At 43.8% G+C, this 16,269-nt stretch overlaps 1 protein-coding gene across 2 annotated transcripts in view; it reads left to right on the top strand.

Annotated features, from left to right (window-relative positions):
- The window catches only part of RTTN (rotatin), a 107,385-nt gene extending 92,390 nt beyond the window's left edge, over positions 1-14,995 (top strand). For both annotated transcript variants that reach the window (XM_013974305.2, XM_013974306.2), the window contains exons 44-49: positions 2,344-2,470; positions 3,535-3,737; positions 6,995-7,262; positions 12,182-12,285; positions 13,365-13,434; positions 14,534-14,995. In XM_013974305.2, coding sequence (XP_013829759.2) covers positions 2,344-2,470; positions 3,535-3,737; positions 6,995-7,262; positions 12,182-12,285; positions 13,365-13,434; positions 14,534-14,619 — 858 coding nt within the window. In that variant the 3' untranslated portion in view covers positions 14,620-14,995. The remainder of the gene's footprint in view (positions 1-2,343; positions 2,471-3,534; positions 3,738-6,994; positions 7,263-12,181; positions 12,286-13,364; positions 13,435-14,533) is intronic.

Raw genomic sequence — 16,269 nt, forward strand, 5'->3', positions numbered from 1 at the left:
GGTCAAAGCATGTGTGCATTTCCAAGTTGCTTAATAACGAAAAAATCCAAAGAATACTCAGATGACTCTTGAGGATAAACATAGTTCTGTGGGACAGACAGCCTTGTTTCTTTTCCTGTTCCAACTTACCTGAGGGGTGTCGCACACTCCCAGTACTAAGTGTTGGTCACTCTTGTGGTGACTCAGCAAGTCCTCCACGCCCACGCCACCCTGATGTCCGTAAGTGTGTGACGATGAGGAGCTTTCACACTGGGACGAGCCCAGGGCTGGTGAGGGCGATGGACTGAGGGTTAGAGGTGGGGGACGGTGCTGGTCAGGCAGGAGGTGACGAGGAGAATGGGGAGGGAGGGGCGGACTTGAGGATCCGAGGGATGAAGAGATGTGGAGCAACTTCCAGGCTCAAGTGTAACGTAGGCATGAGTCGCAGAGCAGAATGTTGCTGTGAGTGATGCTCACGTGGGGTCTGCCCGTCTGTGGGACATCGGGGTGGAGAACGGCTGGCAGTCAGTGGATCACGTGGGCCTGGGGCTCTGAGGAGCAGCACAGACTGGGGGGTCTTAGGAGTTAGCGCTGGATAGAGGTGTTTGTAGCCGTGACTGTTGTTGAAATTTCCCAGTAGAGTACGTAGTGAAAGCCTAGGTCATATCCTCGGAAAATTCAACTATTTAAAAATGAGACTGTGTAGGGAATGCTGGAGAGTTTGGAGGTAATAAAGGATAGAAGGGCTGCATGGAAATGAAGAAAAAAGAGCCTTTAATAGATGCCACAGTGCCTGAGGGTTTTACAGCTACAAAGGTAGGAACAATTTTACCAGCATCATCGGTTCAGAAAAGAAATTGAAGATGAAATAACGGTTGGGAAATGACAGCAAGAAGCTCGCTTATGAAAAGCATCATTTGTAATTGAGAATATGTAGTTGTAAAGGAAGCTAGCCTATATGTTGACTTCTAACAGGTAGTGCTTAAGTATAGACAGAAGTGAGCAAATTGAGGACTAGTTATTAAAGAGAGGAGGAAACGACCTCCTAGATGGACTCAGAGCCCTGAGGAGGCAGTGGGCTCTGTCCAGGACACAGATGGACGGATCAGTGCTGCCAGAAGAGGGACTCCGGGTCCTCCCTGCCAGGCGGGAAGGAGGGATGGGAGGAGACCCAGATGAGCCATGTGGAGTCGAGGAGGAGCTCATCCCTGCCTGGCTCTGTCTTCTCCACGAAACAGCAAACTTGGTTGTCCTCTGTGGTCGTGGGGCTGCCCTCCAGGCTCGTGGAAAGTGGGGAGCAAGGGGAACAGCATTGGGAACAACTCGCCTCTCTCTTTGTGAATTTGTGAGGGCATTGAACAGACGCCCACGTGTGTGTGCATGTGTGGGTCTACAAACTGCCTCGTCAGTCTGTTCATGAAGAAATTGCTGCATTTGCTGCCAATAGTTTTATTTTATCCATAATACTGTACCAGTGATCTTCATAATGAAAACTGAGTTCCTTAAGAATTATTGAGATAGCATAATATTTTGACTGGATTTTGCCATATTCAACTCATTTAAAAGCAGTGATGACCCTGTATGTAAGACAGCAAAAAAGACACAGATGTGTATAGCGGACTTTTGGACTCAGGGAGAGGGAGAGGGTGGGATGATTTGGGAGAATGGCATTGAAACATGTATACTATCATGTAAGAAACGAATCGCCAGTCTATGTCCGATGCAGGATACAGCATGCTTAGGGCTGGTGCACGGGGATGACCCAGAGGGATGTTATGGGGAGGGAGGTAGGAGGGGGGTTCATGTTTGGGAACGCATGTACACCCGTGGTGGATTCATGTCAATGTATGGCAAAACCAATACAGTATTGTAAAGTAAAATAAAGTATAAATAAATAAATAAATAAAAGCAGTGATCTTCTGATCTATCTGGCCACACACATTAGGTATGTATATGCACACAGGAGAAGAGCAGGTGGGGAGGACTCAGAGTTGATCAGCATGTTTCCTTGAGCAGAGAATCCCATTTCTTAACTGTATCACAGCATTTGCAAGGGCTCATTCAGTGCTATAAGATACCACTGTCTTGCTTAATGTACGTGTTCAGAAGCTGTTTTTCTTCATTTCTTACCTAAGTTGCATATCCTGGTCACCCAGTGTTGGAGGGAGTTCCTGAGACTGGGTCTAATGGTCAGGGTGGTCCTGGTTTCAGGGTGCTGAACCTGTCCACAGGATTCTGTTCTCCAATCAGAACAAAATGAATTCTGTTTTTGTCTCCTGTGTTGGTGAAGATGTTTTGGCTGTGATTTTCGTTTATATTTTCATTATTCAGACTAATGCCGCCTTGCTTCTTTTCCTGCCACAGGAGGCGGCTCTGGACGCTCACCTGGTCCCCGTCCTGCATGCTCTCTGGCCTTGGCTCTTGATGGATGACTCACTGATGCAGGTTGCGCTGCAGCTGCTTTGTGTCTACACCGCAAATTTCCCAAATGGTAAACTGAGCCCGATGCTGCCTTTCAGTAATGTACTAAAGTACTAGTGTTGTTAAAGTGCAAAAATGAATATACTTTTTGAAGTGTTTCTTCACTTATTTTGAGGGTGTGTTGGTTAGAGGTATGCTTTCCTGTAGGGATTTATAAGAGTGAATGGTTTGATGAGACAGAAGAGTCATCAGACAGCTCAGGGCATAGAGGGAGAAACTGTCCTGATGATACCACAGGAGAACACTGTATTTAATAGGAGAATTGGGAGAGGGAAAAGTGTGATAGAAGACCTTAAAAACCAGGTAAAGGTTAAGCTTTTATAGATTCTAGAACAGGAGGCTGGTGTGATGACAGGTGGTCCTGGGGTCGGGTGGCTTGGTGACAGTTGATGTCACTGGGGTGCCTCTTTCTCTCCTGCCTCTGTCAGGCGTTTTGTTGAGCGCCTCCCATAAGCCCTGTTATTAGTGGCCGACAGCTGAGAGAGAGAAAGGCAGGCGAGCGACGACTTGGGAAGGGAGGAGAAACTGAAAAACACTCTCTGAGCAAAAGAAAGTGGGGGCCTGCAGGCAGTATGCATTTCTCATGTAAACTCAGGAGCACAGAGTTGAGGTTTAAGCCAGCAAGTCTGGGATTCGCCTGCTTTTTCTAGCAAATTCAGCAGCTCAGCAGTTGGCTTTTCTAAATATCAAAAGACAGAAGGGACCAGAACTGGGGACCGTACGCAGCCCATCTCATCACTGCTGTGCTGAGGGTGGCTTACTCCTCAGAGTCTGACCTCGGCCTCCACTCTGCAGCCGCCCGTCCTGGTGGCATTTGTGCTCCCCTGCGGCCCCAGTTTATCGTGTTCCTCGATTTTTTCCTTCTGTAAAATGGAGACAGGAGTCATAGTGCTTTCAGTGCTTTATTGAGATCGCCAGCCCCTCAGTCCATTAGGTCACCAGTACTGGCCTTCGGGGTGCTTGCAGCTGACGGGTTAATGACCGAGTCCTTCCACAGACGGACGAGCTCACCACTCAGGTGGTTGAACCAAAGTGTGAAGCTGAGCCACCTTGTGACGGCTGCTGTTTTTGAAGGTTGCAGTTCCCTCTGTTGGTCAAGTTACGGACAGCATCCTGTTCAAGCCGCACACCGAGGGGCCCCCGGCAGCTCCCTGATGCTGTGTATCCTGAAGATGGCTTCCCAAGTGCCTCCAGAGAACACGGCTTTTCAGCAGACAGTGTTCATGATCCTTTCAAACCTGGCCTTATCTCACGACTGTAAAGGGGTAATTCAGAAAGTGAGTATTACACTCGCCTTCCTTTCATAGAAAAGAGACTTCGTAAGATACCTTTCCAACCCAGGACATGTGTGAAAAGTCTAGAATTCGGTTTTTAGGGAAACTTATTATGATTTCAAGCATTTTATTTTAAAGGATTGTAAAGAGATTAGAAGGGTTCACTTTGTTTACAGCCTATTGACACATGAAAAGTGATGGAAACTAGAATATGACTATATTGTTTCCTTTTAATTTATCTTCTTAGCTTTTGGATTGTATTTTCTCTCTCTCAAAAATGATAGTTTTAGAAAGACAGCTGTCTTACATCTGTCTGAGATCATAAGAGTAGTATGTGCTATGCTTAGTGGCTCTGTCGTGTCTGACTCTTTGTGATCCCTTGGATTGTAGCCCACCAGGCTCCTCTGTCAATGGGGATTCTCTAGGCAGGAATACTGGAGTGGGTTGCCATGCCCTCCTCCAGGGGATCTTCCCAACCCAGGGATCGGACCTGGGTCTCCCGCATTTTAGGCGGATTCGTTACTGTCTGAGCCACAAGGGAAGCCCAAAAGTAATATATTGATTGGTCTTTAAACAGACCAAGTTGAGAAATAACAGTTTCAAATCAATTGACATTGTCAAATGATTTTTGAAATTGCAGCCCTTTTTCCCCCAAGTTAGACCTAACTTCTTTATGTCACAGGTGATTTTTCAGTTCTCTGGAACCCTTGTGCCAAAACTTGAATTCTTATCACTGGTTTTAACTTAGGGCACTTTAAAGGAGGCTTGCTGGTTTAAACAAAATCTACTATACATGTTCAGTTAGACTGTATTTAGTGATATATAAACAGAATCCCTAGTTTGGAAGATTCCTTAAAATCTGATTATGAACAGGTTATTGTTACTTAATAGTCCACAGGCATTTGAGTGTTTCTGTTTCATTTACATGAAGGCCAAGATAAATTGAAAAAGTTGACAGCTCTCATACAAATTGAGCCCCCTTTTCCTCTATTGTATAATCACTGCAGTCCCTCCCCCCCAAAAAAATACACTTTGAGTACAGTCTCTAAATAAAAAGTCTTACTAAAGAAAGATCTTTTCTCAGTGATATGTTGTGCTAACTCAGCATTGGTTCATGAGTCTTGTTGATCATTTTCAAGAATTTTGCAGTCCAGCTGACATCATCATGGTATCTTGAAATCAGCCATGGTGGGAACGTTCATTCCACGCAAACTGAGGACCTACTGCTTCAGCCTCAGCTGTTTATTTACTAGCATGTGGCTGGATAGCTGGTCTGTGTGTATGTGTGTATGACTATCCTGGACTGAATTTTTGTGGTTGCCATCCTTCCACATGTGTGAAAGCACAGCCTGGGGGTGAGGGGACAGTGCTTTCTGCCACTTCTTACAGAGAACATGTTGGTAGGAAGTGAAGTAGGAGTTTCCAAGTGGAACATAAGCGCTACTCTCGGATCTGACGTGTGACTGACTGGCGCTTATTCCCTTTAAAAACTTCAGTTTCTTCACTCAAAAAATGTTTAGGTTAAACAAAATGCTTTCTAAAGCATTTCAACTCCCGATCTCTGATCTGGCTGCTGAACTTCAGCATATTCTGATATCAGTGCGATCAGGCCCCACTCCAGGCAGAGGCCAGTCAGGTTGTTTTTCCTCTGCTGCTCTGTCATGGCGAGCCCTAGACACTTGGAGTTACACCTCCCCTAACTCTTGTTTAGTTACCAGAAAATGTCATGAATGCTGTTATACAGTTAAGATTCTAAAATATCTGTCTACCAGGGCGTATTTCTTTGCATCCTAACCAGTGTGGGAAGTCTGAAAAGGTCTTTGTGTGTGTGTGCATGCTCAGTCTCTCAGTCGTGTCTAGCTCTTTGCCACTCCATGGACTGTAGCTCCAGGCTCCTCTGTCCGTGGGATTCTCTAGGCAAGAATACTAGCGTGGGTTGCCATTTCCAACTCCAGAGGATCTTCCTGACCTAGGGATTGAACCTGCATCTCTAGTGTCTCCTGCACTGGCTGGCGCGTTCTTCGCAAGTCTTTAGGCCCAGCAGAAAGAGGGAATGCCCAGAGCCTATTTACGATTTAAGACTCTGCTCTGTATTTTATCACCGTTGTCAGCTCCAGGTCTCCAAGGTCACGGCAGAACCTGGCTGAATGGGAAAGGCAAGGGGTGAATCTAACCAGCCCTCGTTTGGGTGAGAGGAGAGCAGACATGAGTGATGGCTGCAGGACAGAACAGGGTGTAGTTTGACCATTTCCTTGATGCTTGGGTGGGGTGGCTAAGGCTCCTATAGCTCGTTTTGTTCTTGCACTCAAGAGTCCTTTTACATAAAAGTGCTAAATTTATTTTATAGATTCAAGCCAAAATCTCGATGTAGGTTTAGAGGAACCCAAGAAATAAGCCCGAGTAGATTGTTAAACAGGAAGAGACATGGGTATCCTGGAGAGTTGTGAAAGTTAATGTGCCTATTTCTGTACCCTGATCAGAATGCTCGTTTGACTGGTTCCCATGCTGGCCCAGGCTGCTTCTTGATGATACCTTTATGCTTTCTTTCCTGTTGCATATAGATTATTCTAGGCAGTAAGCCACTGTCTTTCACATAGTCCAGGGTTTGGTGTGGTTTTTGGAAGGGGTTTTATTTGGAGGTTGAAATGACTCTTACAGTTAAGTACTGGAGCTTTCTTTGCTCTAAGTTTACAAGAATGACACGTAGCCATGAGAAATCTTCAGTGATGATAAGCGGTTGGGTAAAGTGGGTATAAGATATACCCACAGATTAAAAAAAACAAAACACTTGTAGCTATAAAGATTCAAATATCCTTAGTAATACCACAGTTATTAACTGGTGTCCAAGACTGACTGGGATTTTGTTTCTTTCTCCTCCCTGTAGGATAGCTCTCAATGAGTAGCAAAATTGCCAGAAGGCAGACAGGAAGAGAAAAACCCAAGATGCCGGAAACAGTCCCCAAACCGAATGATCAATCCTAAATAACTGAGTTGACTAGTTGCTTTAGCCATCGTCAGGGATTGATTAGTAGGAATTAAAATTTGAGCACTATTTTGTTCTCCTTTACTTTTTCACTTCTAGTTGGAAACAGTGTCGATGGAGTATTGGGAAGGTATTGGGAGGAAGGAGAAATTAAAGTTTTTTAATTTAAAGGAAAACAGGAGCAGAATGCTGGTTAATTGATCTCTGTGGGACTCGGAAAGTAATTCTAAAAGACTCAGGGAGAAAGTAAAGTAACGTTCTCTCCATTTATCCACAGAGTAACTTCCTGCAGAACTTTCTGTCTCTGACGTTGCCGAAAGGGGGAAACAAACATCTGAGTAACCTGAGCGTGCTCTGGCTGAAGCTGCTGCTGAACATGTCCTTCGAAGAAGACGGGCAGCAGGTGATTCTGCGGCTGGACGGCTGTCTAGACTTGCTCACGGAGATGAGCAGATTCAAGCACAAGAGCAGCCTCTCCATCCCCCTTCTTATTTTCCATAACATCTGCTTCAGTCCTGCCAACAAGCCCAAGATCCTGGCCAACGGTGAGTCTTCTCCTTGTGCACCAGATGAATCCACTGATACACGTGCTTATCCACACAGCGTTATGTTCAGGTTAAAACAGAGTAGTTTTATAAACAGTCCGCCTGGTGGTCATTCAGCACCAGCCATGTTCAAGGCTCTGCTGGAGGCGGAGGCTGTGGGAACGGATCGGGCGTGACTCCCGCCTGGCGTTCACGGATCACCGCACGAGGGCCACACTGGGCGCAGGAGGCAGTTCCCGGGAGAATTTGGGCTCCTCCTTCCCCCCCGTCCCTCCTCCTGGTCCTCTGACTCTTGCGCCTTTAGGCAAGCACGGCCCCGCCCTTGGAGCCTTTCCGGATGGCCTGTCTGCGTGGTTGGTGCTCCTCCTGCCCGTCTCCTGCCTCCCCCACCCTCTCTCTGCCTCCTTTCGCCGTTTTATTTTCCTCTGGAGAGTCACCACCAGCTGGTACGCTGTGTGTTCAGTGTACATCCGTGCATTCCTCCTCTGTCTGCACTAGAGCAGAAGGTCTCACGGGTCAGGAGGTTTCTGCTTCTTTTGCTGTGTGTACCCAGGGCAGCTATGATCGTGCCCGTCACGAGCGGGCTCCCGGGGGGCACGTGAGATGGAGAGAGTGAGGAGGCCGCGGAGTTGAGGACCCGCGAGCGCACGGTGACAGGAGCCCCACAGCAACCTCACTCTCTGCCCTAGGGACAGATGGAGGCGAGGGTTGGTGAGGAATCAGAAATTCTGAAACAGGGGAAATGGAACGCTCTGTTTCTGCAGCTATGCGCTGTTCCTGTGAGGAGTATGTGAATTTCAGGTTTTATAAGGGGACGTGTTATCATGAGAAAAAAAAAAGGAGAGGTGGACTCTAGACCCCATGTATCCAATGCTGGATGCCAGGGCCTCGGGTGCTGGTTCTCTGGGTCCAGTTTCTTCATCTGTAAAAGAACCCCTCCTTTCCTGACTTTGGTAGAAATCAGTTTTAACACATAAACTGTCCAGCCCTGTCTATGGAATGTGGTAGGTGCTCTAGATGTATTAATGCTCTTTTCTTTTCATGTCTTCCACTTAATCTTTTCTTAGAAGTGTTTTTCTACAAAACATGGAATTTCCCAAATGGAAAACTGATTATATTATTGTGTATAGTCATGATTCTATTTTTCTGATGATAATTATTGAATTGTTAGAAATTCAGCGAAAGATTTTAGAAGCTCAGCCAGCCTTTAACTTACCTGAATTAACTGTCATCTCCTTTCCCAGAGAGGGATCGACGGGAGTGTTGGTGGCTTTGTTTCCAGGTTTCTGCCCTCCTTCACTGTGTCCCTCTCTGTCCTCACATTGCTGAAATGAGGGTGACAATAGGACCCTACCTCATGGGACACGAGAGCCTCTGGGAGGTGCCTGTCCCTGTTCCACGGTCGCCTATTAGCATCACCTTTCTCAGGATAAGTTTCTTCTTTGGGGACCAAAGACGTTTCTTCTTTGTATTTTTATTATTGAGAGGGTCAGGAAGAGCTGAAGGAGAGAAGCCTGCATCTTCCATTTCTGGATCACTCAGGATTTATTTTTAAGCATTTCCTTGCGTCAGCAGTGTTCTCTCTCCTCCATGAGCTTGAAGAAGGAAGCTCCCTAGCCCCACAGATGTGAGATGAGGGGCCTCCAAGGTGGCTGGGAGGCAGTGACTGTGCAGTTTCTCCGTGGATGTGTCCCAGGCGCACCCTCCATTTCCACCTGGGGATCCAGAGGAAGGAAGGAGCTTGGCTGAGTCATGCGGCTGGAAGATCTTCCTGGCAAGGCCACGTGACTCTGATCAGCAGCAGCCAACATCCAGTTTAGGTTTAGGTGGTCTGTAGTGGAGTGTGCAGTAGGGCTCGACTGCTGTGTGAACAGATCCAGAGGGCGTCTTGTTTCCGGTCATGTCGGACCAGGTCTCTGAGCAAAACAAAAACGTGCCAGGTAAAATATATTAAAATTCACCTTAAAAAAATCAAATAACTGAAGATAGTGGGAAACTTCCAGGCCAATTTTGATCAGCAGTCTGTGCCCAGGATGGTAAGAAGTCTGGAGAAGTCGCTTCCGCTCCAAGGACGTTGGCCAGCCAGTGTGCTCGGGCTTTGGTCCATGAGTGTCAAATGGGAAGGGTCCTCGAGGACAGGCTCTCTCAAGTCCTGTGGGCCATCCTGCAGATACTAAGCTGGAATCTCAAAGAACTAACCTCTTAGAAAAAGGTAAAAGTGAAAGTCATTCAGTCAAGTCTGACTTTTTTTGACCTCATGGACTATACAGTCCATGGAATTCTTCAGGCCAGACTATGGAAGTGGATAGCCTTTCCCTTTTCCAGGGGAATCTTGCTAACCCAGAGATCAAACCCACGTCTCCTTCATTGCAGGCGGATTTTTTACCAGCTGAGCCACAAAGGAAGAAGGTGAATCAGAATTAAATTGGTGCCCTGAGCCTCATCCAGGCAATGATGAAGAAAAACAGGCGCCACACAGACCGCCCCTCACAGCTCTTCAGCCCAGAGATATACAGACAAGTGGCCCATGACCTTGTTGGGAGCTGCTCCTCAGTTAAACTGCCCTCTAACGGGCGGAGGACAGCTTCATCCTAGGCCTCAGGGAACCTTCACAAACAGTTTTTCAAAAGCATCAGCCAATTCACAGTTAAAGATGACCAGGCATGTCAGGGAAATGGCAGCATGAAAGAGCAACAGCAACAGCAGGGGCAAAATACCAGCTTACCTGCCTGAATTGTGAAACACAGATTTGAAAACAACTTTAGTGATGCTGCATTTAGATAAGTAAACAACAAGCTTGAAAGTATTTGCAGGGAATGAGAAACTGAAAAATTGAAAGATGTGAAAAAAGAACCAAACAGAACTTCACTGTTGAGTACGATAACGTCAGCCCCTTACAGGTGTTTAAGTGCAAATTAATTAAGATACTCAATTTGTTTATCACACTTAGCTGCAGGTGGCTATTGGCTATGTTATTAGACTACAGGCAAATATTTCCATTTTTGTGGGAAGTTCTGATGGACAGGAGACTGTTACAGAACTTCAATAGCCAAAATTTAAAATTCAGTATACCTGTCTGGCAGCAAGTTGGGTATAGTGGAGGAGAAAATTTAAGCATTCAAAGATAGATCAGGAAACAATTTCCGGAATGTAGCACAGAGAAGAATAAAGGGTTAAGGGGGAAAGAAAAAAGGCTAAGTGACAGAGTGGACATACTGGAGCAGTCTGATTGCATGTGCATTGAAGTCCTCACGAAAAAGGGGAAGTGAGAGAAAGTGTTTGAGGCAGCGATCACTAAACATTTCAAGAACTGTTTTCATCAGACACTAATCCACAGATTCAGGAGACTCAGATAGTTCCAAGCAGATAAGTAAAAATAAGAGATTATCTATATGTTTCTTTGAGAGTTCACATCATACTTCTTGGTTAAACTTAAAAATGTTTTATATGCTTTTTGTGTGTGTACATGTTATATTTCACAGTAAGATATTTTTAAAAAATTGATCTACTTGCATTATCAGAGGGGGCACTACATGAATTGTCCTGTATATGGACTTTCTTTTAAAAATATAAGAGATAGTAACTGGACAGAGAAGTTGTATCAGCTTACATAGACCACGGGTTATATGTTCTGAGGGCTTGCTGTGAAGTGTGAAAATGTCCCTGGCTGGTACTCAGATGGAGAACACAGAAGTCACCCTCCCATTTGATGCTGTTCCCTAAGAGTCTGCCACGCATCACCTCCCATGATGAATTTCATCGTCTGAAATGACCTCACATGATGAATTTCACCAGATAGCTATTTATGTAGGCTGGCTTCTGTAGGTTATGGTGCAGGAGAAGCAGAGAGCGCAGAGCAGGTGGTCAAGCAGGAGTGGGTGGGTGGCGGGAAGGTTGCAGCGCCCACACCTCCCTTCCTCTCTGTCTGTCCCTTTACTGCACAGAGTTCACTTTATGGAGCAGCTTTTTATTTATTTCCTATAGAAGATTTTAAATTTCTTAAAATTTCTTTAAAAATTCTAGATAGGATCACTTAAACAGCATTCTTGTTTGCTTTCATTATGGTATCTTTCATCCAGCTAGAGTTTATTGTGCCCCTACAGTAGACTTGCACTGTGGATATTCGCCGGTGGCAGATTCTACACAGACTCTGCCCTCAGTCATGCACAGGGAGAGAGTTCCCAATAACAAGTGTTTCAACCCTAAGAATGTATTATGTCTTAAAAATCACTCTCTTAAGAGGGAAAATAATTTGATAGAGTTAAGTAATAGAATGGGTTCATGTGTTGCTCTGAAACACTTGGACAGTCTCCTTGGGGCTAGATGTCTCTACTTTAAAAGGAGGAGGCTGCTGCAGATAATCTGTAAGTCTTGATTCCATATTCTGGCTAGCTTTGCTCAAAGAGGGTGTATCTTATATCTTTAAATAACCTCACATACCTACACACAAAAATACCTTTGAAATGTTTAGTCCTTTCTTAAAAGGCTTAGCTACTATGGTATTTCTTGATTTTTTTTCTTTATAGCAGCCCTTGCTATTGATATGTTCCTATTATGTCTTTATAATTTATCGTAAGAGTAAGTTCTGTTTTCCTGCATGTGAAAATGTCAGCTATGATCAAAGAGTTCATTAGTAAACTCATTGTGTAATTGCTTATTTTTGCCCTGTCGTCTTTAAAGGAGTGTGGCTTCGTTGAATTAGGGACGAAAAAGATAAACATCCACGGCTTCTGTGGTTCTGCGCCTGTTCTGAAAATTGTTTTAGGGTTGTCCTCCCACATATCACATGATGTAAAAGATTGTTTTTGCCAACTTTGTATGTATTGGATGGGTGAAAAGTGGGTATCTTTGACTAGTCTGAGATTTGAATACTACTGTCTGGACCTGACCCTTCTTTTTTTGTGTGTGTTTATTATTAGAGAAAGTGATTAGTGTGCTCGCTGCTTGTCTGGAAAGTGAGAATCAAAACGCCCAGAGGATTGGAGCAGCCGCACTGTGGGCTCTCATTCACAATTACCAGAAGGTCAGTTGTTAAAATCATTGTCCCTCGGGGGCAAACGCCAAGCTTCTCGGGATGTCAGAGGAGTGTCAGCAAGGAAAAAAAAAAGTCAAAGACAGTGTTGCCTTTGTGCATTCAAACCATTAGTAAACCATTGGTTGGAATCTCTCATGTTATCATTTCCATAGGAGGCGCCTCAGTCTCAAGTGTCTCTCTTGGATGAATTCTCTCTTGTTAATAGAACTAGATTTGCCATATTCCTGCAGTGTTACTATGAATCGTTTTTCCTAAAAGATGTGTCCGGGAGAAATTCATCTTGACATCCCGCCAGACAGTGAATTTTTATCCAATTGTGGGATTCGCTTTTCTCCCAGACATGTCATCGCTGAGCTTTGAAGTCAGCTCACTTCTCACAGGGCCAGCCCTGTGAGAATGGCAGGCAGGTTCTCTGGCCTCAGCTCTCCTGATGGCAGACATCTCACTCCTCAGAGAGATAGCTGCATGTCCCTGGCGGCTAGGTGGTGACCAGCAGGTGGGTCCCTGAGTGGTGCTCAGGCAGCCAGCCGGCCCTGGTCAGTGGGCTGCCCTCCCTGCTGGCTGGGTCAGTGCACAGGGGGACAGAGGCCACTCTTGTCCCTGGCACCCCTGACCCCCAGGGCCCAGCACACGCTCTGGCGTTTTGGAGTCCCTCAGTAAATATGTGAGCAACTGACCAACTGCTCATATTCCATATTGTTGATCTGAAATCTGAGGTTTGAGGGAATAATGAAACACTGAAACTAAGATTGCATAGTTGAAAGTAGCAAATTGAGATTGGGGGAGGGGGGGAAGGGGAGGAAAGGAAGAGCACGGGACAGCGGAGGAAGAACCTGGTTACATGGCGGGGGGGAGTGAGCACGGGACAGCAGAGGAAGAACCTGGTTACACGGGGAGGGGAGTGGGGGGCACAGCGGGACAGACCGGCTTCTCTGGCTGCTTCCTTCTCTTCTGCAGTGTTTTGTTGAATACTGTAGTCCACAAGCGCAGAGTTAGTGCTCTGCCGTCCTGATTCTTAGGCACATGGGACTAAACGTGATTGATGGATGGCTCTGTATTATCTCTAGGCAAAAACAACTTTGAAAAATCCATCAATAAAAAGAAGAGTGGAAGAAGCATATTCCTTAGCAAAGAAAAGTAAGTTTTATTATTAAAGAGATTATAGTTGAAATCTATACAGACTTCCCTGATTAATGAAATATTTGGACAGTTCACAGCAGAATGGCAGTTTCCTACACTGATTTTTACACTGACATCTGAGGAGCTTTTTTGTGAAAGTATTGTGAGGAAGCAGACTTCTTTGTGAAGGCATTGTAAAGTGGACCAGTATTTGATCTATGCTTTTCACTGTAAATATTTTTTTTCAGTAATAAAATGCTGTAATAGGTGAGAATATTTGAGACGTAGTAGTTTCTTAAGACATGTCAGTGGTCTTTCTCTCGGTCATTTTTTTTCTTGTACCAAATCTGTTTCTGCCAATGGCTACCACTGCTACAGTGTGTTCTCGGGTGATAAGAATTGGGCCCAATTAAAATTGACCTTGAACAGAAAACTTTGACCCAACGTCAGGGAGCTGAATTACAGTCGTCTAAGAATAGATCCCATTATCCTTGCACCCACTCAGCCCTGTGATGTGATCATGGTATGAGGCAGGGTTTTCCTCTCAAAGGGCATTTTTCATTTTAAGTGACACCAGTTTTCAACAAGCTTTATTCTCTAAACCTTTTTTCTGTTAAGACACTGAACTGTGTCTTTCCTGTACTACTCTGTGTCTATTGGTTATTAATTTGTGTTTTTATAAAGTGTGATTTTTTTTTTTTTTTTTTGGTAAGTGGTTCGGTTGTGGGATTTGGGGTTCTTTTCCTAGCTGTGACCATGGGTTTCTGTCGGTAGTGAATAACTGAGTTATGTATTAGGGATGGTACATAAAAAAAGCAAGACATTCATTTGGGCTTATAGGTCGTTAAGTGTCCATTATGGAGCTTTATTATTTTTTGTTTCTATTCTTTGGCTAAACCATTAACTAAAGACAAATTTTACAGTGTCTTAATATTTAAAATGTATTTTAAATATTAAATTTAAAAATATCCTTACAGTACTAGCACATCGAGAATTGAAATAGAACTGGAAGCTATACACAGTTCTGTTCACATAGGTTAGTGTGTGTGTCTGCTGCTCAGTCCAGTGCTGACGTTAAATAAACTTACTCTTCTGTGCTCTGATCTTTCTGTCTCAGCTTTCTCAGACTCAGAAGAAACCCCTCTAAGTGCCTATTATTTGAAATGTCTTGAAAATCTTGTGCAGCAGCTTAATTCTTCATGAATGCCCTGAGGTGCTCTGCTCCGAAGCAGGCGGCCGCTGCACAGGTGAGCCAACCTTGAAGCAAGTTGTATGTAGACCCATTCCCGAAGACATGCTAAGCCTCCGCAACAAAAGATGTAGAGAGTCCTGGAAACACAAGCAGTTTTACCTTTTTCTATGCAATGTGTTTTGTAAAAATCTTATTTATCAATTATTTAATAAAATATTTTTAGTAACTGAAAATTGACTAACAATTTCTGCTTGCAGGCTTTTATCAGTCTCATGAGTATAAACTTTAGGAATGGAAAGAAGATATTGTGTTCTGATTTTTTTTAAAAAAAACATTGTATGTAAAATTTGGCTCTTGTCAATACAAATCCTTATTTTTCAAAACATACACATCAGTGAATGGATATTTGTAGTAAATGTGTTTAGTTTGGTGAGTAGCTTATTTTTACAATTTTTAGTAATATTAACTCCTTCCATATGATTTATAAATGTGTTATATCTTATTATTTTCACCTTTTAACTTCTGAAATGCTGTGTAGTAAAAAAAAAAAAAAAAAGGAAGAAGTGGAATGTATGGTCATTTACACCTGGATTCAAATTCTGTCTCAGCTTAGAACATCATGAAGAAAAAGAATGTGAAAAATTTAATAGGACCAACTCTGTTGAGGTCTCTGGACATAACTCGTAGCCAGCATGTAGTTCTAAATTCAGAACTTAAGGTCAGGAGTTCCCTGGTGGTTCACCCATTAGGACTTGGCACATCCAACTGCTGTGGCTTGGGTTCAGTCCCTGATTGGGGAACTAAGATCCTGCAAGCTACATGCAGGGGAAAAAAAGAGAACTTCAGATGTAATCACTTTCAGCAGTTTCCCTGACATTTTTGAAATTAAGAAGAGAAAATTTTGTCTGAAAAAAGAAAAATAAAAGCAGAAATACATAGATGTATGTGTGTATATACACATCTCTGTTTGTATACACACATATACCTCACTGTACGTGATTTGATGATGATGATTTAGTCACTAAGTCGTGTCTGACTCTTGTGACCCCATGGACTATATAGCCTGCCAGGCTCCTGTTCATGGGAATTCTCCAGGCAAGAATACTGAAGTGGGTTGCCATTTCCTTCTTCATCACATGTACATACACACTCATTATTTAGGAAACTGTTTTCTAAATAAATTGTGATTAATAAGAAAAAAAGCACTTTTTTTTTTTACTAAGTGCTGTTAGCAAATTGCTATCATTAATAAAATAAACCATGTAATGTTTAAGCTGAAAGCATGGGGACAAAATATATATTAAATACTGAGATAGAAGCAGATTAATTTTTAGTGTCTGAAAATTATTGATTAGAGATCTGAGAAGTAGATCTCGGAAGTTCAGAAGTTTCCAGGCAGCCCAAATTAATTTGAAGCAATGGACATGGCAGTATTCTGAAAAATTCTAAGAGCAGAAACCTTAGGAATTATTTCTTCCTTTTGCTTGGTTTCTTATATTTATGTCATTTGGGGGGTATTACCTTTTAAGTCTTCACTGATGAATGATAAAATGGATTTCTTTGTAACTTCATTTAAAGAACTTCTTTCAGTGTGTCAGGCACTATTCTCAGAATGTTTATTATTTAATCTGTCTTCCTGTAAAATACTGCCTTTGTTGCTA

Source organism: Capra hircus, chromosome 24, assembly GCF_001704415.2.
Source record: "Capra hircus breed San Clemente chromosome 24, ASM170441v1, whole genome shotgun sequence".
NCBI classification, from domain to species: Eukaryota; Metazoa; Chordata; class Mammalia; order Artiodactyla; family Bovidae; genus Capra; species Capra hircus.